Genomic DNA, 25,568 nt, shown 5'->3' with positions numbered 1-25,568 from the left:
ATTCTCACAATAATGTTACGATTTGAATTATTCTTTCTTTCCGCAAAAAAAACACCTTAGGAAAGGGCATTTGCGCTTCACTAATATTTTCATTCTTGCCAACAACTGGTAGCCCAGTTGATAAGTGCATCTACTCCGTAATGTGGAAGTCCTAGGTTTGATCCCATGGAAGTGTAAATCCAGAAATATTGAACTTAAGTATAAATAAAGTAGTTTTTGTAGACTTTAGATCATTTAATTGGTCGGACTTTAAACGAGTAGCAACTCCGCATTTATCGTATTTATCACATCAATGCCTTTGTAATGACCATTTGTAGTCAATAGTCAATAATATGTTTTGTTCTTCAATTGGCTTCTCATACCCACACATACCTGGAAGGGAAGATCATCACTAAAGTTTGTTTAGGAACACAAGCTAAAGGTTGTCTATAAACAACTTTTTGGATTGTTATAGTTTTTTTTTGGATTGTTATAGTTAAATAACATAAAAGTCATCAAGAACTATCACTCGCTCTTTTTTACATTAAAAAAACGTGGGCTTGACTATTAGCATAATTTCCTCATTTTCCATTACAAAAATCAACATTTTTGGAGCATTTGGACTACAAAAATCATATTTATTTTTGCAAAGTCTACGAAGAGCTATCTTCGGGAAAGCAATGGGCGGTCAAACATGTGCTATAAATATTCAAACCACATTATTTGATAGAGTATCGTGAATTTTAAAATATCAAAAGTCGGTTGTATATTATATTGTTCTGTTGGTTGGTCGATTTTTGGTTAACCAAATACATTTTTCTTAAAATCGTGTTTTTTGCTAAAAAATAATACCTTCTTTTCTATTTCTCCTATCTTTTGTATATTCCACTCTGTCCCTCAATCAACCCATTGAGATGAAAGATATTTGCTCTCAACCACACGACCTAAATATATATTGTGATTTTTTTTTTTTTTTTGTTGAATAAATATATATTGTGATTTAGTCAATGGAAAAGCCGCCCAAGATGATCAAGACAACTTTAAGACTAAAGTAACTAGTAATGTTACATAATTGAAAAATTAATAAAATAACATCAAAGCTATAATTTGTCTCATGTGTACTTAACTTATTAGGCTGAAAGAAGAAGTCAATAGATATATAAAAATAGAATTCAGATCTCGAGACAAACAAGTACTTCAAAAAGAAAAATAAGATAAGTATAAGATCCCACTGTCCTTAGCATAGATTAAGTAATGATTCATGTCACCACCAAAATAAAATAATACTTCCAACATAAAAAAAAAAACCCAAAAAAAAAAACAATAAAAGCAGTGGTGTCTCGCCACTATTGAGGGCCACTATTGAGGAAGAATCTCAACCAAGGTATATAGTCAACTAGGATTTAGAGACAAAATATTCTCCAAATTCTGTCCGTCCACATACTCTGATCGAGATTTTGTTGGGATAATAGTCGGGCAGAGTATCATTATCGATAAAATAATCACAAATATATCAGTTCCAAACTTCTAGCTATTTGTGCAATATTTGTTTTTAATAATTATGAAGACCTCAAACATATCTAGGTGCGGGCATTATGCAGGACTTGAATCTCGACGTTCTATCCTCACAGGGAAACCGCCTTCCATTTTTGAAGTCAGATACGAAACGAAAACTGGTTCGAAACTATTCTCTTCTGCTGGAACCACTCGAAATCGTCGTAAAATTCCAGCCACTATCATTTTCATTTGTAAGAAGGCCATTTCCTTCCCCAAACAAACCCTTGGTCCTGCTTGAAACACAGGGTATGTATAAGAATCCTTGGGTATGAAATTCAATGTTCCACTAACTTTGTCCCTCTCTAACCATCTCTCTGGCTTGAATTCCATCCAATCTGGACCCCATATACTTTCCATCCTACCCATTGAATATGGATGATATGTTACTCTCATACCCTTCTTTACGAACGTTCCGTCGGGTAAAACATCGTCTTCTGCAGCTTCTTTAGAATCACTAGGGACGGGGGGATACAGTCTCATGCTCTCACAAAGCGATGCGTGCGTATAAACCATCCGTTTCATGTTCTCGTAAGCTGATTTTTCTTCTTCTTGTATCTGTTCAATCTCTTTTAGTATCTCATTTTCGGCTTTAGGATTACAAGAAATTAACCAGAAAAACCATGTCAAAGCTGCTGAAGTAGTATCTTGTCCTGCTAAAATAAAACTTATAACAATATCTATCATAAAATCATCATCTAAATCATTATATTTCAAGAACCTCGAAAGAAGATCGGTAGCTTCTAGTGACTTTTTCTCTTTGAGTTCTTGTTTCTTTTGTTTCACTACGTTTTTCGCGAATTCTCTAACTTTCGAAGTTGCTTGTTTGAGTTGCTTCTCTGAACCAATATTCAAAAACTTCTTAAACTTCCATACAAATGGAATAACAGAATTGAATCTTAAACCACTTAATTTTGTAGCTTCTTCGAAAGCAGTTTTGAATTCTGTAGTTGGGAGAGATGGTGTGAGATACCCAGGATCAAATTCAAAAGCAATCTTGCAAATATTATCGAAAGCAAATCGTTGAAGGATATCTTGAAAATCAAGAACTACATCTTTCTCTACTGATATTGAAAGAATGGGTATTAAGCGATCCGTAAGCTCAGTCTTAACGACGTTTTCGGTGAATTTTCGAAGAGATTTAGTATTAAATTCATGACTTGATATTTGTCTTTGAAACTTCCAGTTATCACCATTAGTATTGAATATCCCAGTACCAAGGAAATCAGAGAAACTAGTCTTAGAGAGTGAACCTTTCGAGTACGTAGAGAATTGAGACTTGAGAATATGTTCAACATTTGCAGGATTTGCAGTTAAGACTTGGGTAAAACCTAATGGTCTTCGAAGAACGAAAGTACCCGTCGGGCAATGAGTAAGTATCTCCGAAACCCATTGATTAAGTCGACCTCGATTCGCAGATATATCTAAAGAAGAACCAATCAATGGGTAAGATCTAGGAAGTTTTGAACTTGAATTTGGAGAAGATTTACATGTCAAGTAGAAGAAGAAGAAGAAAGTGAGACATAAAAGAAACCATGAAAGTAAAATCTCAAGCTCAAACATGATTGATTGATTGATTTGGAGAGATTTGTATAAGAATGTTGATGAGAAGAAAGTGGGACTATTTATTACTGATTTTTTTTTTTGGCATATCTCAGTGAATGCGTCAGTTAACACTATAATAAATAAATAGTGATGAATTATTGAAATTGCTATAAATTGTATTAAGAACTTCTTTTTCAGTTACTTCTGGTTTTATTATGTTCACATTATAGAAGACAAAGAAGAAGATAAGAGATTCTTATCTTTTGGTGGGTTTACCTGTCAAATTCACTTGAAATTTAATAGTTTTCTGTCCACATGATTTTCTTGATTCTCCTTCACAAAGGGTTATAAAAAAGTTGTCTGTCGACGTATTAAAAGAAAATTGTTGTAGCGAAAAACAAACCACCAAGAAAAATTAGTAACGAAAATAAACAATTACTCCACGTGTTAAACTAAAATTGTTGTAGCGAAGAACAAGCAACCAAGAAATATAGTAATGAAAATAGACAATTACTCCACGTGGTGTTGATTGTCGACATATTAAACTAAAATTGTTGTAGCTAAGAACAAACAACCAAGAAAATAGTAACAAAAATAAACAATTACTCCACTTGTTGTCGATTGTCGACATGTTAAACTAAAATTGTTGTAGCTAAGAACGAACAACCAAGAAAAATAGTAACGAAAATAAACAATTACTCCACGTGTTGTCGATTGTCTGACATGTTAAACTAAAATTATTGTAGCTAAGAAGGAGCAACCAAGAAAAATAGTAATGAAAATAAACAATTACTCCACGTGTTGTCGACATGTTAAACTAAAATTATTGTAGCTAAGAACGAGCAACCAAGAAAAATGGTAATGAAAATAAACAATCACACAAAACACGAGAGATTTACGTGGTTCGGTTGGTGAGACTTACTCCCAGCGAACAATAACACGATTATTTCCACTATGATTGAAAAACAAGTTACAAAGATATCTCTAAGATTTTAGTTTATATAGCCCACTAAACCGTAATGCCACAGGGTCCTTGCCTCTCTCTCTCTAATTTTTGGCCTTGAAGATGAACTCTGCTTCACGCCAAAAAATTCGCATTGGAGCCTGCCCTGAAAGCTGGTTTGCGGGTCGCAACTCAGATTAGATATCGACCCATATTATTCAATGGAAACCTTCATCTTGCTGCAATTTTTCAACTAAAGAGAGGAAGAGAGAGAAGTAAGCACTTAACTTACAAGGTAAAAAGATGGAAGTTGAATCAAGATTTCAAAAAATAAAAGTAATGATGACTATCTTTACAAACCAAAAAACCAACTCTTCTACAATTTCTTCTCTCTTTATCAGTATCTCAAACCTTATATAATTCAACCACTAAAACCTGTCGATAAAAATCCGAAAAGGAAAACAGTACACAACCCATATCCAAGTTTCTAAGCAACCTCAAGAACACATCCATCCCCAACACAAAAACCATGCTAAAAGAATATGAACCAGACCCTTGGGACAAAAAGAAGAGAGATTTGTAGATTGATAATGGATGCCCTGGTGAAAATGCCATTTATAGGGAAAAGCTGAATTAACCTCTCCATTCTGTACAGGAATCAAGCTTTCTCTGCTGAATCTTCATTATGCAACATAACGATCCCCATTTCTCATACTCAAGTTTTGATTAATACTTTGTTTCGTCTTTTCGGGTGTCTGTTTCATTTTGCTTTCGGCAGGTATCTGAAATATAAAGATCAAGTAAGAAGTTAACAGAAACACCTTGGGATATCTTAAAAGTTTGGGAATCTCAAGTCCTCGAAATTGCAGAATGATTGCTAATTTACCATGGGGCCGGTCATGGAGATTCTCTCAAATCTCAATACAGTGCCCCCACTTCATCATAGAGCATATGATCGACAAATAAACTTAAAAAGAACAAGGGGAAACATATTGTGATAGTCCGACATAGCTTGGAAGAGCGTCAAGAGCCTAGGTTATAGGTGCACGCTCAAGCTTAGTAAGCGTCGAGGCCTTTTAAGTGCGCTTTTGAAGCCTTCGTCAGGAATAAAACCCGGTACCTATGGACTTGCGTCTGGGTGTAAAAAAACGGGGACAATATCAATAACTACTAAAGCTTAGGCCGTTAGTGGTTCGTCTCCAAGGATGGGGGATTGTGATAGTCCCACATGACTTGGGGGAACGTGCAGAGTAGGCTATAGTGTGCTCAAGCTTAGTAGGCCTTTTGGGTGGCCTCGTGGAGCTTTTCAGGACCAAAACTCCTATGGACTTGGTCTGGGGTCAAACGCTGGGACAATATCAAACTGCTAAGGCTTGCTGTGTCAAAGGTATATAATGTGTGTGTATACATATATATATACATTCTTAATGAGTCATTCAGTAAACTTTCGTACCTTCGAAGTGACAACTAAAGAATCAACTAACAGTCTGCTATATGCTTTTCATCCCAATCCTACGCAATTCTCGTAGATGAAGAGCTATCTCCTGAACAAATTGTATTCCTTCATCACCATTTCGAAGTGCATTTATGGTGTGCTCAAGAAAAGACCGGTTTTCTTCAAGTGCTTCTAATCTTTCATTCAGGTCAGATACTTCATTTTCAAGAGCAACTAAAACTTCACCTTTATCAGTGGCTTTCTCCTGTTCATCAGAATCAGAATGATGATATTCTTTCTTTTGTAACTGATGGTTTCCCATGGGCGAAGAACATTTTTCATCTTCAGAGGAATGACCTTCTTGATTTGGACTTGAATCATTCTGCGTAGAAAACTTGTGCTCTTTCATTTTACCATTCTCTAGATGACATTCTTTCCCAGTATATCCGCCATTAGATGAGCTATAATAGATCCCGTTCTTTGAGAGAAGTTGTAGCTGTTTCTCCAACTTCATTAAGCATTTTGAAATGTATAACTTTTCCTCTTCAAAATTTGACAAAGTATCATCATTGATTGTACCAATTGTCTCAGATTTCTGTTCGTTTTTGGGTTCCCTGCTAACTATTGAGTTATTAGGAGCAATGGCGGAACTTAAATCTGAATGCTCAATTTCCACATCTCCACCATTCATATGACACCAAGAACCCTGTATTTCATCAATCATTGATTCATCCGGATACTTTCTTCTATAAAATTCAAGCTCTGCTTCAAGATCTTGCATTTCTTTCTCCCTTTCGGCAAGGAGGTCATTTGCTTTTTGGAGTGCTTCTACATCATACTCGGCTTGTTCTTCCATCATTCTTAGGTACTGAAGGGCTTCCATGTGAAGTGCTGCTTTCTCTTCTTGCAATCTTGTTATCATGGCCATTGCTTGATTGGCAGCAATTGCAGAAGCATTTCGTTCTTCCTCCAATTCTTTATATAAAGCACTAACAGATCTCCATTCGTGCTCCTCTTGTCGCTTCAATCGATCAACCGCACTTTCACCTTCAATTTCACTCATAATGCTTCCATCTGAAGACTCAAAATCAAACTCACTTCTCTCAACCGATGCCCTCTTTGGCATTTCTTTAGAGCTAGAAGCATCAGAAATCTTTACACCATCACCATGAAAATGCGCTCTTGGACTCATTTCATTGGAAGATGAGTCAATCCCTCGAGCAGCTTGGGATAGTAAAAGCTTCAAATCTTCATTGACTCTCGTTGAATCCTTCATAGCAAGTTGTTCTGCTAAAATGTTTGACACTTGACTTCCCTTATCAACAACAACCTTGAGACAATCTGCTAAATCCGATGAATTGCGAAATGGTGCATCACCATCATTTGATTCTTGATCTGTTTTTGATCCATTTTCCCTTTGTGACTCAAGAACCTCTTGACTCCCCGTTGCCATTGTCTTTCCATTTTCACCAATTTCTGCAGCATCTACTGCAACAAATAATAGCATAGAAAGATAATTGTCAATCGAATAAATTTAGCATGACTTAAATCGTGTAACAATGGATCAAAGTATTTTTAACTCACATATTTCTTCTGATACTTTAACCGCCAGGTCCGTTTCCAAACACGATTCAGTGGTTGTAAGTGAGTCGCTTTCTATTTTAGAGTTTTTCACAGACTCAGTTGTAACTGTTTGATGAAGATCACCAGTTTTAGTAGTATCTGCTGCATCAAACCATTTCATCCAAGATAAATGTCAAAAGGGTAACACAATGAGGTGAGGAAAATTTTTTTAATATAAATAATAACAACACATAACTCACCAAGCTTTCCTGGTGCTCCAACAAACACTTCTTCGGTTCTGAATGAGAAAGGAGCGGCATCTACTGATACGAGTTCAGGTGGTGCAGGAGGATTCACTTGATGCCAATTAAGTTCCTTCAAGCCATGTCCAAGAGCATCAGCAGATGCTAAAGGTGTCAAATAGTCGAGATCGCCTACTTGAATTTGCTCAATTGGAACTAGAACTGAAAGTATCGGTAAAGAAGCTTCAGAAATTTGCATATCTGATGCTAAACCATGATGTTTATCATCAGTAGATGCCGTAGGTGTAAAATAATTCCCCTCGTCAATTTGCTCATTTGGAACTAGAACTGTAAGTCGAGGTGAAGAAGCTTGAGAAGTCGACTTCTCTGGGGCCAACATATGACCAAATGAATCAATATCTGCTAATGGAGTCAAATAATCGGGCTCACCAACATCAATTTTCTTAATTGGGACTTGAATCGTAAGTGCAGGTGAAGAAGCTTCAGAAACCGGTATCTCAGGGGCTAAACTATCGCCAGCTGCAACAGTCGATGTTGAAGGTGTCAAATAATCAGGCTCACCAATATCAATTTGCTTATTTGGGATTAAAACCGAAAGTGCAGGTGAAGAAGCTTTAGGACTTGGTTTCTCTGTGGCTAAATCATGACCAAGTTCAACAGGAGACATTAAAGGAGTCAAATCATCTGTCTCACCTACATCAATTTTCTCATTTGGATCTAGAACTGCAAGAGGAGGAGAAAACGATCGTGAAATCGGATTCTCTACGACTGAACCAGAACCAGCTGCAACCATAGATGTTGGAGGTGTCAAATAACCCGTCTCATCTCCATCGACTTGCTCATTCGGAACTAGAACCGAAAGCGGAGGAGAAAAGGCTTGAGAAGTCTGCTTCTCTAGAACTGGATGGGAACCAGAATCAGATGCAACATTGGATGTTGGAGGTGTCAAATAATCAGGATCATCTCTATCGCCTTGTTCATTAGGAACTAGAACCGAAAGTAAAGATGTCGAAGCTTCAGTAACCTCCTTCTCTGTGGCTAAACCGTCGCAGGATGCAACAGTAGATATTGGGGGTGTCAAATAACCTGTCTCTTCTACTTCAATTTGCTCATTTGTTACTCGAACTGGAAGTCCAGGTGAAGAATCTCCAGAAAGCAGCTTGTCGGCTGCTAAACCATGATAGAATGCTTCAGTAGCTGCTGGAGGTGTCAAAGTTTTGGGCTCACCTACAATCATTTGTTCATGTGGAGTTGGCACTGGAAGAGGTGAGGAAGCTCGAGGAATTTGTTTCTTTCGGGCTAACCCATGATCAAGAGCAATTTTCTTAGTTGGAACTCGAACTGGAAGCACAGATGAAGCAGCAAGAGAACTCAGCTTGTCTGGGGCTAAATCATCAAGATTTTTCAACAAAGTTGGTGGAGTTGTGATACCTAATTCCGGTTGATCATATGGGGTTACGAACTCATCCTTGAAATCATCTCCATCCTGAGCCATTGTACTTGCATCATCTTCATCCGAAAAAATAATTTCTGACTCAGTCTCGGATGTAATCTTGAGCTCACTATATCCTATATGAGACAAAGCCTCAAAACTACGGCTTCGGAGATAAGATGTCGTCAATTGACCTGATTTTTTCTTGTTTCTCTTCTTCAAACCATCGGAATGATCAAGACGATTACGGCCCTCTGAACTCTCTGAATGAATGGACTCTCTTTTTAGCAACCTTTGATCGTACAAACTTGGTGTCCATGTTTCATTGCAACAAGAACACTGTTTTTCACAAGAAGATTGCTCAAGTGAAGGGTCTCGACAGAAATAAGATTCGAAATCAGTTCCTAGTTTACCCACCAAGAATTTGTATGTTTCGGGATTCGATTTCTTATCTGTCGCAAAAGAGAAGAGACAATCCTCGCACATCTCATGTACTTGAGCAAGCTTATCATGAATATGACAATAACCCAAAGACGATAGTTCCAACTTATGAGCACTACAAATTATATTCTTATAGAATCCAGGTTCTTCATTTCCAATGACATGATCAAGCCTTGAACATAATAGACACGGAGTTTGCAGTTTGGACTTTCGAGCAAATTTTGTTAAGACGTAAGAGAATACAGCATTCACAAACAATAGAAAAATCAATAACCACTCACGAAATGCAGAAGCTAAAACAGCTGGTAAACCCCGTAAATCCCGTTTTGCTTTAACAGATGGAGACATTTCTGTATCCATGTCTAGTACAATTAGTCCAACATCCAAGCAACTAAGCGAGCCCGAGAAATCTAAACGGGCTGATCGAAATAAATGTTGAGACCCTAGAAGGAAACAAATTCCAGTCTACCGGAAACTTCGAAGATATAATCCAAAACTTAATCCTGCAAGTACGTAAATAATGAAAACAAATCAGTAACCCACGTACGGACAAAGATAACAATTAAGAAGCAACCAAATAAGTAACTACAAAACCATAAGCATCCATCCAAAAGTAACGAAAAAAAACAGTCTAATCATAACCCTAAATGCATAGCTAGAAGCATACAATCCATTTCTCAGGAAATAATCAAACCAATTATTCGAATCATGTAGGACGATTCAGATAGCTTTATGGGGGAGAAATATCAAAAGAGTAAAGAAAAACAAATACCCACTTCAAGGAAATCATTAAGAACCCTAAATACTAAGTTAAATGTACCTGAAAAACTAGAATGAACCCATTTTCATAGAGAGTAAGTATCAAATGACTCAAGCAAATAGAACAATTAAGTTAAACTAAGGAAGAACAAACCCTAATTAGGGAATGCCAGACACAACAAACATGGCTAATTAGGTTAAAAATATCTGAAAAAAACAAACCAAACAGCATTAAGAAGAGAAGAATCTGAAGTAATAAAATAAACCCCATTTCTCAATTATAATCAGAAAGCATATAGTACATTTCACTCCAATCATGAAACTGTTCAGATTGAAAAATCTAACAACTAAACATTGATCAACAAAATTTCAAAAGAATAAAAACAAACCCTTAACCTGATTCTTAAAGAAATCTAACAAAATGATTGGCATTTTTAAGAAAAACAACCATAAACTGACAGAATTTTGGATTTGATCCCAAGATTAAAAAGACAAAAACCTACCCAATTCTTGAAACCCAGATCTGAAACTAAATGTCAAAATTCAATAATAAGTTGATTTATCAAGATGAAGGAGAAGTAGGCGGCACGACCTATACATTCCAATGAAAGAAGAAAATATAAACACTTAATTCCAAAATAAAAATTAAAAAAGAATGAAATTAATTGTTAAGAAAATTAGGAAATTGAGTTAATAAAAATTGAAATTAGGGTTAGAAATGTGAAATTAGGAAAGGAAATGAAAATGGGTCGGTACCTTTTTAGCCACATGCTTGAGCAAAGGATCAAAAGGAAAGAGCCATTGATGACAGGACAAAGCTCAACAAATAATATGAAAATCACAAGAAGGGTAATTTTGTAAATAAAAGTAAATATTATAAAATTGAGGAATTTACAGAGACATCCCTATCTTAGATCCGTTGACCAGTGGTACCAACTTAAAGAAATTACTAGGGTTGACCTGTGGGTTTGTTATTTCAATGGAATTTTGTGCACCCTTTCAATGGAGGTGTATGCTACCCCCTTTTCTATTTGCTCTAATTTAACCTCCAATAAAGTGGTTGCTTATTTTGCCGACTATAAGATTCGAGTTCTAGTCTCTCTCCTACGGACTTTTTGGATGATAAGATTCGAGTTCTGGTCTCTCCTATGGATTTTTTGGACGATAAGATTCGAGTTCTGGTCTCTCCTGTGAATACATGTTGTAAATTTTTCGTTTTAAATTTAGTAGAATATGATTGTTTTGTCTTAAATTTGAAAGAGTTATTTTGATTGTTATGTTATAAATTATTTCTACTTTTGAAAATCAAGATTAAATTTCTTAACTAGAAACATATCTTCAATATTTCTTAGTTAAAATTAGAAAATATTTAATTCAAAAAGAAATTAAAAAATATTTTATGTATTAATATGTACATTTATGGCACAAGTTAATTGGAAAATTCCAATTTTAAAATGTAACTATTTCTACTATTACATAAAAGAGATAGTTTTTTATATAAAAGGTGATGTTTACTAGCGGTTGAAGAATGAAAATGATTGACATTTTTGTAAGGATGCTCGATCATTCAATTGGATATACCATCAAAAACGAAGACAAAGACATCTCATCAAGTTATGAATCACAACTATCTCTAATTAACATTGTTTGGAAGATTTTAATTCCTATCAGTGAGTAGTGAGTACACACGTATGCGTTATTACTTAATTAAAGTGAACTTCACCCAATAAATGTTAGTAAGTGGGAGGAAACTTTTCATCCATATCTACCTGAAGTTAACTTTAGACTATGTTCGCATCTAAGAAAAGAATGTTATTAGCAGAAATAACAATATCATAATGTGATTCAATACAATTACGTATTGTTTGGTTTGGTCAAGTACAAGATTGATGGAGATTAATTTAGTCCGTAAATTTATTTTATTGACGATTCTAAGTGAAAGGGGATCGTAAGCTCACCCAATACGTTGGGTTGGCATTCTCTTTTGAAGAAAAACATCAATATCTCGGAATATGATTCTTGATACATTCTTATGCATCAAACACCATAATCGAATATAATTTTTGGTAATCGTTATTCATTGCATGTCAAACATGACCTAAATATTGAGTTAGTCCATTACTAACAAAATATTTTTTGTTGGATTTATTTATATGATGATGTACGTATTCGTTAAGGGGGTGGTGAATCAAGACTTTCGTAGACATTTATAGACAAATTGTCTCATAGACGGGTGATTTATTATAGACAAAATGTCTTTATAGACATTTCAAGACATTGAGTTTGTAGACAAAATGTCTTTGGAGACATTTCAAGACATATAATCCATAGACAAAATGTCCTGGAGACATTTCATCTTCTTGAATTCATTGACAAAATGTGTAGTGCATATTATATTGGGTTAATTCCGTTTTGGCCCCCGATTTGTGACCAATTGGCCGTTTTGGCCCCCAATTGTGTCTGGCAGTTCGTTTTGGCCCCAATGGCCAAATTTTTTACCAAATTATCCTCGGGGGCCAAAATAGAAATATTTCTGAAAAAAATAATAAACATACAAAAGCCACATCACCTATCTCTTTCTCCTCCACTTCACCTTATCTCTCCTCCACTTTACCTTATCTCTCCTCTATCACACCACCTCCTCTCCACCTCACCTTTCTTCTCCGGCGGATGGTGACCGGCCGGAATTTTCCGGCCGGTCACCTTCAACATAAAAAAAAAAATATATATTTGTATCTCCTTCTTCTTTCTCTCTCCTCTTCTTCTTCTTTCTCTCTCTTCTTCTTCCTCTTTCTTCTCTTCTTCTTCTTTCTTCTCTTCTTTTTCTCTCTTCCTCTTCTTCTTCTCTCTCTTCCTCTTCTTCTTCTCTCTCTTCCTCTCTCTCTACTACTGTCCGGCGAAGGGGAGGATCTCCTTCGCCGGACGTCTGGTTTCCAAACCTTCACGGTCTGGAAACCAGACTTGAAGGCCTGGAAGACCTTCGTTTGGATCTGGAGTAGACCTTCACGGTCTGGTTTCCAGGCCTTCAAGTGAAGGTCTGGAAACCAGACGTCCGGCGAAGGGGATCCTCCCCTTCGCCGGACAATAGTAGAGAGAGAAGAAGAGAGAGAGAGAGAAGAAGAAGAGGAAGAGAGAGAAAGAAGAAGAAGAGAAGAAAGAGAAAGAAGAAGAGAGAGAAAGAAGAAGAAGAGGAGAGAGAAAGAAGAAGAGAGAGAAAGGGTTTTTTTTTTTTGTAAAATTGGCCGGCCGGAATAAAAAATTCCGGCCGGAAAGTTTTCGCCGGAGAAGATGGGTGAGGTGGACAGAGGTGATGTTGTAATTCTTTGATGAGGTGGACAAGGAAAAAATAAATAAATAAATTACAGAAATGCCATGGGGTTAGAATTGGTAGATTGAAAAAATTTTGGGGCCAATTAGGAAATTTTTTGGGCCAAAACGAATTGCCGGACACAATTGGGGGCCAAAACGGCCAGTTAGTCACAAATCGGGGGCCAAAACGGAATTAACCCTATTATATTTGTACTAATCAAAAATATATTTTTCGACTTTTGTAGACATCTGTGAATATCTGCGGATATTGTTGGACATTTATTATTTTAATATTATTATTATTGTTAAATCCCATAAATAATATATTTGTAATAACATTTCAAAAATATATTTTCGACTTTCGTAGACATCTGTGAATATCTGCGGACATTGATGGACATTTAGTGGATATTTATTATTTTAATATTATTATTATTATTATTATTATTATTATTATTATTTAATCACATGAAATAATATATTTGCACTACCCCCTAAAGTTGTTGTTTACACAAGTCTTAATATCCACGTATGAAAAGATAATTTATAACCTACTAAATAACCCTCACTTCAACATAAATAAAAATAAGTAACCCTCTAGTAGCAAAAAGAAAAATAATATGAAAAAAAATACATTGAATCATCAAGCTGCCTACCTACCGTTGCGGTCTTATGAACTGAACTACATTGCCTTCTCGTGCACGAAGAGAATGGACGTTGCGTCGTGGGTCAATTTAGGGGTCGAGAGAGACTAGAAGAATGATTCATTTGGATCGACGATACATTTCGTGAATCAATGGAATGTATGTCTGTCCATGAAAAACATCTATTCTATCTATATATGTAGGGGATCTCTCTATACATATATACTAGGTATAGTTCGTGCCTCCGATTTGAAATTTGTCCAGTATTATAAGAGAGTGAGTACGTAAATCAATCTACACATGTGTTTTTGTTTCCATTAGTAGTCAAACGACAGAAAATAATACACAAGGAAAACATCTATATTGGTAAAATAAATTCATAAATAACAAAATTAAATATAGTTGAAAGGAGTTAAGAAAATTACACAAGTGGTTGTAAGTTCTACACTCACATGAATTTCTTTGTTCTGAAAAATCTACCGAAAAATGTTTCGCTCTCTATTCAAAATCACTCACATTAAAGATGAATCATCCAAACATCATCTATTCGTGCAAACCACTCACATTAGAGGTGAATGCACTCATTTAACTACGCAAGTGCATTTGTCTTGTGAAATAGTTTTCATACTTTGACCATAAAATTTTACTTTATCAACGTGATTATCTTTAATAAGAATTTTTATAAAAAAAAAATCATTTACCTGGTCATAATAGGTCATCCTCTGTACTGGGGTAACAACATATTCAAACTTCATACCCCTCAATACATTTTCAAAGATTTAGCAGAAAATTTTAATTTTCCTTGTATCTCGAAAAAAAATCGAGCTGCTTATATCTACTTCTGAGGTATTGATTTTATCTTATCAAGGCTTTACTTTATATCATGTTTAATAACTAAATTGCATGTCATGCTTTAACGGTAAGAAGTTAAAACTGTTGGTCGAGCATTTGTTTTGTAAAACATCCTACTCCAGACTTATTTGAACTATATATAACTGATATATGAGGGGCATATCAAACTCACTTTTATATTTGCATCAGACAAATCAAACGTAGTTGATTCAATTCTGATTCATTAGTAAGTGACTGGACAAGTCAAATATAAATAAGTGAAATGAATGAAACAACAAAAATCACCTTCAGATCAAACTCTATGTAAGAAACATTCACCCATTAATGTCTACAACAATGTGCAATGGAAGATGGTAGAGGTCCCTACAAATATATGGCTTCCAAAAATCTTTAAGGGGGGTGTCCAACCGCTGCACCAAAGGATGTTGGACATCAATGATTTTTTCTTATGACATGATCTACACGACTCGTAATATGACATTGATATATCAACCCTGAAAGAAACCACCTTAAAGACCGTCTAATAGGTCCAAAGTCCACTTAATTTGCTTTTAACTTATTTAAACAAGTTCAATAATTCTTAGATTTCCAAATCTATGGGATTGAACACAGGACCTCCAATTTAGAGAATAGATGTTCAACCACCACACCAGACGTACTAGACTGAATAGACAAAAGACCACCCATAACACCAACCAAGTTCGTTTGGGCACTAGCGTTGGAAGCTAAACACGCAATCCATGGGTGAGACATGTTACCATAAGATATAAATCCGACGACTAAAGAATAACTATTCAGTTCCACAGTGGAAAGAACTCATCCTTCTTCCTGAAACTTAAAGACAAGTTTGGACGCTCAACTACCAATATGTGATGGGAGAGAGAGAGGGAGAGTTGAACATCTTTCAGAGAGTAAAGCATCATCTTAACATAGGCAAAGCAACCGAAATGATTCAGTAGAGAAAAACATGCAGTTTCGCCTTGCCAAAATTCAGATATCCATCTTCCTGTGAAAACAGAATACCCAGCTCATTGGCAAAATCTTTGTCCTTCCTAATTCACTGTAGGAGATACATTATAATCAAATCAAATAAAAATCTAGCAAGTCTAAATTTTAATTCCACCCAAGTCTACGAGATGTTCCAACTATCATAAAGAAAAACAAGTTCCTGAGTAAAAACGTTTCTTTTTCTTTATATGAAATACTATGCAGATCTACGATGTTATAATTGTGTTAAGATGCTCACTGAAATGAGCATTCCAAAATTAACTTTATTCCCTCTCCAGAAACTCTAACGCTATTTACTACTGAGCTTCCTCTCTTCTAGTCAAGATTTTCGATATGACTTGTGGTTGCATCAGTAGTTGATATACTCATGGACTCTACTCCTGCAGGGGAATGGATGTCGGCGGCAACAACCATTTCATTCAATCATACTTTCTCCTTATTTTATCGCCCTAAAATTATAATGCAAATGCAAATTAAACAATAAGAAATTGGGAAGAAATTAACAAGAGAAGTAAATTATTCATAAACCCAACTAAACAATCATGTGCAAACAAAAAGATTAAAGAAATTCTGAGATGCAAATGTTGAAAACATACCTGGATCTCAATCATACTTGAGAACTCCAATGCATTTAAAACGAGCAAGTAGTTGTTTGTCAACAATTTAATCGGTACAATATCCACATAAGATTAGTGACCATGTCAAAGACGGACCGCGATACTGTGTGCATTAGACATGTATGTGACGTTAGCTCAGTTGTGTAGCCCAGGTGAAGTGTGACTAGCACCTAAGGCTTGTGCAAGGGTATTTTGCCACCAAAACTCTCAGAACAAAGAAACAGTAACATATTATCGGCCTTTGGCACCATATACATGACAGAATTCTCAAAAAACGAGCTTTAACAACTATTAAGGTTTTGAGCAAAGGACTTAACAGAGAAATTCATAATTAATTCATTTTAATAGATTTTCACTATAAAAAAGAGTTTCAAATATATTTTTAGAAGTAACATTACGAGAAAGAACTGATGAAAGAATAAACTTTCAAGATATAAGTAAGAACACAATGTAACAACATTTTAGCCTAAAAGAGGGAGGAAGTAGACGTTAGTAACAAAAAGGAGTTACACAAGTTCTCAATATAAACGGAGATGCCCAAAAGGAATATAGATGTAAATCTACGTAATAAGTCTCCATCGATGGGCTCATATAATTTCACTTTGCTATTGAAGACTCTGATATTATTTGTGCGTCATTGGTTTATATTATTTTGACTGGCTTCGCCGAAACTCTGAAAGGCATAGGCGTAGTCCAGCTTGCACCCTTAGTCTATGGTGATAGATCCCTAACACTGTCTAATTGCAAAATGTGTAGTAATTAACCTCACATGTACATAAAATTTATTAGGCAATAGACGTCTAAAGTTCAAAAGAGTAAATAAAGTTAGTTTTATAAGTAAGAATGAACAGATGAGATACAAAAAAATAGCTAGATGAATAAAATAAGAACACAACAATAAACATAGATCTAAGTAGTACATTTGAAAACTATGTTGCAGTAATGCAAACTAGCTGGTCATTAAAATTGCAAACACCAATATAAAGAAGACAGAAGCTTTAAAATAGCTAAACAAGCCAAAGAAGGTATACATGACACGATGAAGAATACTACGAGAGTTGTAGTCTCAATTGTATGAGTAGAAAAGCAAAGGTAAGATCCACATGTGACTACCACAAAAGATGCTCCATATCACTTTTCAGCGTTGCAACCTAGTTTAAAAGTTTAGGTTTTGCATCTTCCTCATAAAAGCCCATGGAGTCCCCAGTGGTCATCCATTTACGATCAGTCTTCTCTTTTGCTTAATCAATGGGTAGCTCGTTAAGATGGTATAGACGTATAAACAAATAATACTACTTTTATCTTTCATGATCACTGACAAGTATCCTTTTTGAATTAGTATGAGGAAGATAAGATTGAGTTTGTCCGTCTAAACGTTTATCTTTTCCCCATCTAATTTAACTGATATAAAAATTTGAAACGATTTAAATACGTCAAATGCTAACTTACTAGACTGAACCCTGCTACTAAAGGAAGAGAAACAAATCTTTGTCCATCCATGTGTTCACGCAAGTAAGTGTCTTTGCATAAATTATCGTCACTGTAAGAATAAACGACATTCTTTCATGATAATTAACACTTGAAAGATGACTATTTTAATAACTCAAAGAATAATCAATTAGAATACCTGAAATAATATTCTATTTGTTTCATTATTGCAAACAAATAGAGGATGAGGATATATGTATTGTGGCATAGGCACATAATACGGCGGTCCCAAAACCCTGATTCAAGAAAGTTAACATCGATGGCAAGTCAAAATCCAAATAGAATTACAAGAAAAATATTCATGAGATACCAAACATTGTAGAGGTACCTTGGCCATTTGCAATTGGTGGTGGAACAGGAAAGCGAGCGGGATATGAAGGTCTCCTATTCGGAAAAATCCGTTCCGATGTTGATAAGGCATTCTGAATCCTCTACCACCGTGATTGACAGGATCATAGAAACTATACTAATTTGGATTAAACTGGTCATGTCTACCTCCGTAATTATTCCTCCTTAAAGAATTAGGAGGATGATAATATCCATGACCGGGTTGTGTTATGGAACCTCTCCTAAATTTCCCATTAAAATTATTCCTCTTATGATGAGGAGGGTCTCTTGGAGAAGATTTTAAAACTACAGCATTGTCTGATTTTTGGTCAGTAGGTAATGCGTTATTTTGATTAGAATTAGGTTTCCATTACTTTTCAATTCCTCTTGGGGATCAGATACAATTACAGAATTCTAAAATTTGAAAAACATCAAAATTTACCCATACATATAGGAGGAAAGTAATTAACTTTAAGATAAAGAAATAAGATTATAAATTTAGAGGTTAAAAATCAGACCTGATGGGTTGACAATGATACATCAGAGATATCTTTCACAGAATCGGAAGAAGATTTTGGCGAAGTGTTGGCTGAATCAGAAGATTCTTCGCCACGCCTTAGCAAGATACATCACACATTACCGGAGCAGTTTCAACAGCGGAATCGCTCAAAGGCTTGATCCAAGCTGCTGGATAAATAGGTTTAACCTCTGATAGACCGGTAGGTTCACCATCGCCGGAGGAGAAGGCACCATTAACATGGCGGTCGTCAATTGTAGAACACATCCCCGAATCAATCAAAATCGAAGCAGTCAAGTTGAAAAAATAATGATGACAGTTTATATGCATTCACTCAGGAATAGAATCCTATACAAAGTTAAATATGTTAGAAAAAACCATTAGAAGATTAACAAAGCAACAATAAGAATCTATTAAAAACTAAGATTAGAAAAGATAGACATTGCTATAACATAAAAAAAATTTAGGGTTTAGAAGGAATACGAGATTCTCTGTTAGAGAGAGGAAACGAGAGAGTTCGACGTCCACCGCCGAACTATTTCTTCTCCATACGCTAATAAAGATAAAAAAATTCTTCCGAGTGACAGAGACAGAGAAAATTGGTGTTTACCTTTCTTATATCCCATAACATTGAATGTCATGTCATCAAAAGACTGGCGTTGAGTTAGTTTTATGACTCTATTTTTGTTCCGTCAATTTCGTTTGAAAAGAGTTAAATGTGGAATGTAGTATTACTATCGCCACCTATTTCTAAAGGTTTTTAAATGTTTTACCTTCTGTTGGGGCGTGAGTAGGGTGGGAATCGGTTCGGACGGGCGGGAAATGGACACTAAGTTAACCGGTCCGGGCGGAACGGGCATAAGTCTTAAGTGTCCATTCGGACATCCGGACAAAACGGGCGGGCATTTCGGATTTTTCTCTAACAAAGTGCCCGTCCATGACCGTTTTGATAGTCGGGCAAACCGGGTATCGGTCGGTCGGGCACCGGTTACTAATGAACAAATAAAAAAAAAAATTATCCGAAATTAAAAATATTTAGTAACTAAATACAACTTTTTAAACTCCCACTTTACAATTCCAAAAAGTATATGAATACAAAATTTAAAGATAATCATTGAGATTTCTCATGGATTACGATCGGTTGTATTCTTTTTCACATGGACTACGATCAGCGCATTGTGAGTTCTACGGTGTATTGTGGGTCCAAGGGTTACTGATGAGACATTGAGATTTTGGAGGATAGAGAGACTAGAGAAGTAGAGAGGTGAAGATAAGATTAAGAAAAGTGAATTCTAAGGTTATATATTTTTACTCTTGAAATCTAACGGTTGTAGCTAATCCTAAAAATCTCAAAGCTTAAAATCAATCATATAGGCGGACGGGTATAACGGGTAGGAAAACGAACGAATATGGACAGATTCGGTCGGACGGACAATATGAGTGGGCGGATTCGGTCGGACTACCGGGTAAGGACCTATGCCCGCGTCCGTCCGCTTAAGCTCTTTCGGTCGGGCGGGTACGGACCAATTCGGGCAACGGACGGTCACAGACGCTTCGGACTCGTGCGGTCGTGAGCGGATTCCGAGTTTTCGGACCAAAATCCCACCCCTACGTGAGTAGCAGTAGATATATTCAAATCTTTGCTTACATTGATTATGAAAAGTCAATTTTAATTAGTGGTGGTCAACGGGTTGCGCTGTGGCGTGTCTAACACGCCACGACCACGGTAGACACAACTTTGAGCCGTGTCGTGTCCAAACATAAGGGTCTGAGAACATAAACGCCCAATGGAAACAGCCCAACTGTTGTCGGATCGTTCCCGTGGCGGTTCCATGGTGGTTCCAACCGTTGTCGTGGCAGTTACGACTGTCGCCGCAATGATTACAACTGTTACCATGGCGATTACGATCGTTATCGTGGTATTTACGATCATTGTCGTGGCGGTTACGACCGTTGCTGTAGCGTCCCGTGCTTTCGATTCAGAAAATATAAGACTAAGGTTAGGCGAAGGGCCATTTTGAGTTTAGAGGAAGTTAGAATAAGGGCTAAATCAACAACTGGTGTAGAAAATAAGATGTTTTCTGCGACCAGGAAATATTTAGGGGCTGCTTTGCAAGTTGATAGAAATTGAGGGACTAAACTGTAAATTCGATTAGATAAGAGAGAAACCAAAAAGAATTAGAGTTTTCTTGCTCTCTTTCAACCGACTGAAATTAGGGCTTAAGCTTTGAGGGAAAAATCGATTAAATTAAAGAGTTTTAGTGGATCTCATTGAGAAACTTGATTCCATCAAGAAGTAAGTGTTGTTCTTAAGGTTTTTTTGTCTAGGTTTTGTAGGAAATCTGATTTTCTCTCTGTATGATGTTAAATTGAGATTTAATGGAAGTTTTCTTTATGATTTGAAGAACTTGGTGATTTGAGGAGGAATTGGAAGAAGACTAATCAGGAGGAAACTATCTAAATCGATTTTATTGGAATCAAGGTAAGGAATTTTGATCTCCATAGTTTTATAATGATTCTTTAAGGGGTTTTCTACCTTTATGTGTGATGGTATAAATTTAGTTTACTTAAAGAGTTATGAAGTTATGTTTGAAGAATCAAAGTGGATGATTAGGGTTGAGACTTGATGAAAAACAGAGAAATAAAAATAAAACTGCTATTGTTTTGAGTGTTTAGACAGTTGTAGAGACTTCGGAAGAATTTCGAGTCTTCATAGATATTATAGCTCGTCTCGTTCCGATTCCAGAAACATATTATAATGATTATTCAGAGTTCAGATGAGGACGATATGATGGTTAGAGTATGCAGCATACGAGCATTAAAACTGATGCATTGCTGCGTATCTTTTATGTTTTCGGTAATGTTTTAGTCGTAATTAGGAGAAGACACCTGAGAATGAAATGCTAGGAATGAAGTTAACTTTCCGAAAACTTAAGAATCAATTAAATCGGATTAAAGACTAGAGAGTTATGTTTGTTTAAGTGCGCAGTGCGCAATTAGGACTACTTTATGTGTTTATGCTATTTTGGATATGGTTCGTTCGGATTTTGGCAACGAGAACAATAAAATATGTTAATGGCATAAATATACTTCAAGGGGTGTATGATTCAACTTAATTGAGTATGGCCACGAAAGTTAGAGAATGATCGAAATTACTCGGAATAGTCGATTTCGTTACAAGAAATAACTTCGGAATAGTTTGGTTTATAACGGAACCTAATATAGGTTGGATTTGTTATATTGAGAGTATGACTAAGATATTCGTGTTGTCAGAGTCAACATGATTCTTGTGACCTCGGAATCACATAATAGACTTTATGGAATCGTCCAATGGTTTAGGACGCAAGCTAAGTAATGAATGTTATATCGTTCATGGATTCTTTGGAGAACATTCTCATGCATCTTATTGTCTTCTTAGTTTGCAAGATCTCCACATACAGTTTTCTGACTGTCAATTGACCATTTTGTTCCTTTGTACTTTCAGCAGGAAGCGAATACTACGTAGAAGAGAGACCCGAAGAGTGTGAATCTCAGGTGGACGACAGCGAACCAGAAGTGTACTACATCTGAGATAGGATACTATGAATCTTACTTGGAGCACGGGTATTCCCCGTTACACCATAATATATATATATATATATATATTATTTAGTTTTTATCTTTTTCTTCTTCTTTTTCGTTCTTTAGTTAAAATTATGACATGATATGGTATGGTGGGAATGTATGTGGTGTGTTGTGTGTTATGGATGTTTATCTTTTTAAAACAAATTGGTTTTTCTGAAAAATAATCACGTGGTGGCGGAATCGCTTGAGCTACGTGATCTTTTTGTATGAATTGTGAACACGTGGTGGCGGAATCGCTTGAGCTGCGTGTATAACATGGAGGCGGAATCGCTTGATCTGTGTTACGTGTATTGATTGTTTGACGTCGGACATTGGTTGGTCCCCTTGTTTATATTTCTGTTATGGATTAGCCATGAATTCATGTTAAAGGTTACACTCGGTGCGTGTGGCCTGCCGTTTGGTAACGACCATTCTTGTTTACCCGGAATGGGGTCCGAGAGAGATTGGGAGTTGGGGTATTCCGACCCTTGGAGTGATTAGGGGACTGACCAGTGCCATGTTTGTTTATTTATTCTGCTAAGCCACTGGTGTTTGTGGTTTGAATTCTGTATGATATGTGATTGATACTTACAACATTTTCATCGAAATGAAATAGGGTGCTTACCCGAGTTTTCGTAATAAAAAAACACTTGATCCCTGAAAGTGGAAACTTGTAAAAGTTTGGCTTTAAACAGAGTTTACCCTACCATGAGATGCGAGAACGCTCTTCTCCTTTGGTGGATGTTACATGTTAGGAGAGCTCTGTTCTTGTAGCTTTGGGAGTCACTCAGATCATTTAATATTATTATACGTTCATGCATATGTTTGGGTATTCTTCGAATGGTTAATGAGTTACCTTGCGAGGGAGTGTCAGATCTGGCCGGAGGTAGGACGAGCCTCAAGACGAGATAATTGTATCGCCGTGGGTATATGACTCTACTAAGCCACGATACTCTTATAGTCGTCTGGGTAAATCATGACATATTCTAAGCGTATCGTTGTTTGGGTGGGATTTACTATTCGATGCGTATTGAGATCACAAGCCAGCCCGATGGCCGATGATGACGAAGGGAGAGTTACGGAAGCTCTTACCGGGGTATTACGTGGATTCATGTGTAAAATGCAGTAGTCAACTGTTCGATAAGGCGCCGCCTGCCTACGCACTAACAAAGGCCTAACGGTTCTTCCTAGCCGAATAGTAGGTGACCCCGACTGAGGGCGTATTCAGTCGTGATCTTGGTAAGCTAGAAGAATTATCTTGCTGTATTGCCTTGCTTGATGTACATAATAATATCCTTGTACTATTTATATCACCTAAACTATTGATTTATTAAAATGTTGATGTGTGTGGTGCGGGTAGGATGTCTAGGTATCCTACTGAGCTGACTTTCGAGTTATCTCACTCCATTTGTTTTTTTTTTGTTTAGGTATTATAGTCCCAGATCGATCTAATCTTGCTTGTGAGCAACTGGTGATGTGAGATCGATTTGTGTTTTTTGTATATTTTGAAGTTATGTATATTATCAGAACGAACAATATATATGTATCACTGTAGTATATAGTAGGTGCGAGATATTTGGAGTTTGTAGTTTGTTTTGTCATGATATGAGTTTATGTGCATGTATATATGTATGTTTTGGCAGGTTTTACAGGTTTTATAGACTCAATTTACAGAGGAAACTCTGCCGAAATTTAGTCTCGTCTTTTTGACTTTTAGTTCGTTTTCAAAAACTATGATTTCTTATTAATTTTCGCTGCTTCATTTTATTTGTTTGATAACGGAGATAAGTGTGTTGGCTTTGGTTTATTTTAGAAGCTCTGTTTAAGCGAGACTGAGACTTAGTTTCTTTTATAAACTGTCGGGCAAACCGTGACTCGGAACACGGGGCGTCACAGTTACCGCGGCAGACCGTGGGTAATGGATCAGTTGTTGCCGGTCCATTCACGAATTATGTATTTATTTATAACTTGGTTAAGGGATAGTTAATATAAGAATAAAGAGTGAATCCCACACCTAAGAGTAGCCCTGGGAATCGGGCGCAAACGTTCGAACTCGGACACTCATTGAGCCGGGTCGGGCACCACCTTAAGGAGTACACTTCAGTTCATCGGGCATATCGGGCATATTCCCGATCGCATGTTCGAGGTGTTCACCGCTTGCCTAGCACCTCGCGGTTGCATATTCCCGCCGACTGTAGCACTAGTATCAGTTATAGTTTTTGGTTGCTTTGCACATGATGCCTCGTCATGTCGAACACTAAGCACTTCCCGCACTTATCCAGCCTCCATGAATACTCTACTTGAACCGAAACCACATGCTCATTATCTTCATCCTTGACACGAGCATTTATTTCTTCAGGTAACTCTTTGTCTGCACTCACTTCCACACAAACACGAGTGAATGTCATTCGCTCCCTAGATTCGGTGTGGCTGCCATGCCTCAATGGCACCCCCCAAAACGCTAGTAATATACGAAATACCTGTTGGGTTCCAGAATAAGAAAGGTATATATTTCTCAAGTTAACCCATAGTGGAAAGGTTCGCATTTCTTGCAGCTCATTCTCCACATTTAGTCGCCATGGCCTAACTACAAATAGTCGTCTAGCTATAAAAATCGGCTCAAATTCCAGCGCTCTTGTTCTATCTTCCGGTGACGAGAAACGTATGACATAGGTTGAGTTTCCATACACCGTTATTTTCACTTCTCCCTTCGGGTTCCACTTCTTCATTAACACGCTATGAACTAACCCATAAGCTAGACTCTCGCCAATAAAACTGCCGATAAAAATATCCTCGAAGGACTTTATCTCATCAGTGAAATCTGAATTGTTTGACTTACTTAGAAAAAGAAAACCCATTTCAAGACCTACAAGTTGAAGAAGTTTGAATGCATCCATGTCTAGCATATGAGCATAGCCGATAACAAGACCAAAGTTGTCTTGTTCAGCAAAAAATTCAGACTGAAAATACAAAAAGGAGATACAAAAGAAAATAATTTAGACTGAAAATTTGACTCATTTAATGCACCCAAATATCAAACTGGTGCTTGAATAAGCTCATGAAGCAACCTGATCTAACATGGAAGAAACAATATCCAATATTAAATTTTAGGTTAAGTATAATACACAAAGTATATCCAATATTAAAATTCAAATGTTTCGGTATTATTGTCTAAAGTTGTCGTCTTGAGCCTACTGTATCGATGTTTCATGTATTTAAATTAACATAGTAGTTTCATCAATCAAGGTAACTAAGAATGTATTTCCATTAGATATCTTTTTGATCCTAA

General features: G+C 36.4%; 1 protein-coding gene, 1 long non-coding RNA gene and 1 pseudogene across 10 annotated transcripts; 1 reads left to right on the top strand and 2 right to left on the bottom strand.

The window, feature by feature from the left end:
- Positions 1-1,109: 1,109 nt before the first annotated feature.
- Positions 1,110-3,236, bottom strand: LOC147555238 (cytochrome P450 94A1 pseudogene; annotated as a pseudogene). The gene has a single exon (XR_015235335.1). The product of XR_015235335.1 is annotated as a cytochrome P450 94A1 pseudogene (transcript).
- A 1,087-nt stretch (positions 3,237-4,323) lies between these two features.
- Positions 4,324-10,862, bottom strand: LOC147555237 (uncharacterized). Of its 8 annotated transcripts, none has more exons than XM_086662213.1 (6): positions 10,671-10,853; positions 10,418-10,506; positions 7,280-9,658; positions 7,041-7,181; positions 5,475-6,944; positions 4,324-4,803 (listed from the first exon to the last, which is right to left on the bottom strand). In XM_086662213.1, the coding sequence occupies exons 3-5, from the start codon at positions 9,513-9,515 to the stop codon at positions 5,512-5,514; spliced, it is 3,810 nt and encodes a 1,269-aa protein (XP_086518339.1). In that variant the 5' UTR covers positions 9,516-9,658; positions 10,418-10,506; positions 10,671-10,853; the 3' UTR covers positions 4,324-4,803; positions 5,475-5,511. The 8 variants fall into 8 exon arrangements, with proteins under 8 accessions (XP_086518339.1, XP_086518341.1, XP_086518343.1 ...); XM_086662215.1 differs by having other exon boundaries at positions 7,041-7,178; positions 10,671-10,835; XM_086662217.1 differs by having other exon boundaries at positions 5,475-6,941; positions 10,671-10,786.
- A 10,008-nt stretch (positions 10,863-20,870) lies between these two features.
- Positions 20,871-23,995, top strand: LOC147555236 (uncharacterized). Its single transcript, XR_015234919.1, has 3 exons — positions 20,871-20,972; positions 21,082-21,158; positions 22,161-23,995. It is a non-coding gene; the product is annotated as an uncharacterized LOC147555236 (long non-coding RNA).
- Positions 23,996-25,568: the final 1,573 nt, after the last annotated feature.

The sequence above is a fragment of the Eschscholzia californica genome, unplaced genomic scaffold (genome assembly GCF_041429995.1).
Source record: "Eschscholzia californica isolate CP2 unplaced genomic scaffold, dmEscCali1.0.p SCAF_2, whole genome shotgun sequence".
Lineage (NCBI taxonomy): Eukaryota > Viridiplantae > Streptophyta > Magnoliopsida > Ranunculales > Papaveraceae > Eschscholzia > Eschscholzia californica.
This window is presented reverse-complemented; position numbering and strand designations above follow the sequence as displayed.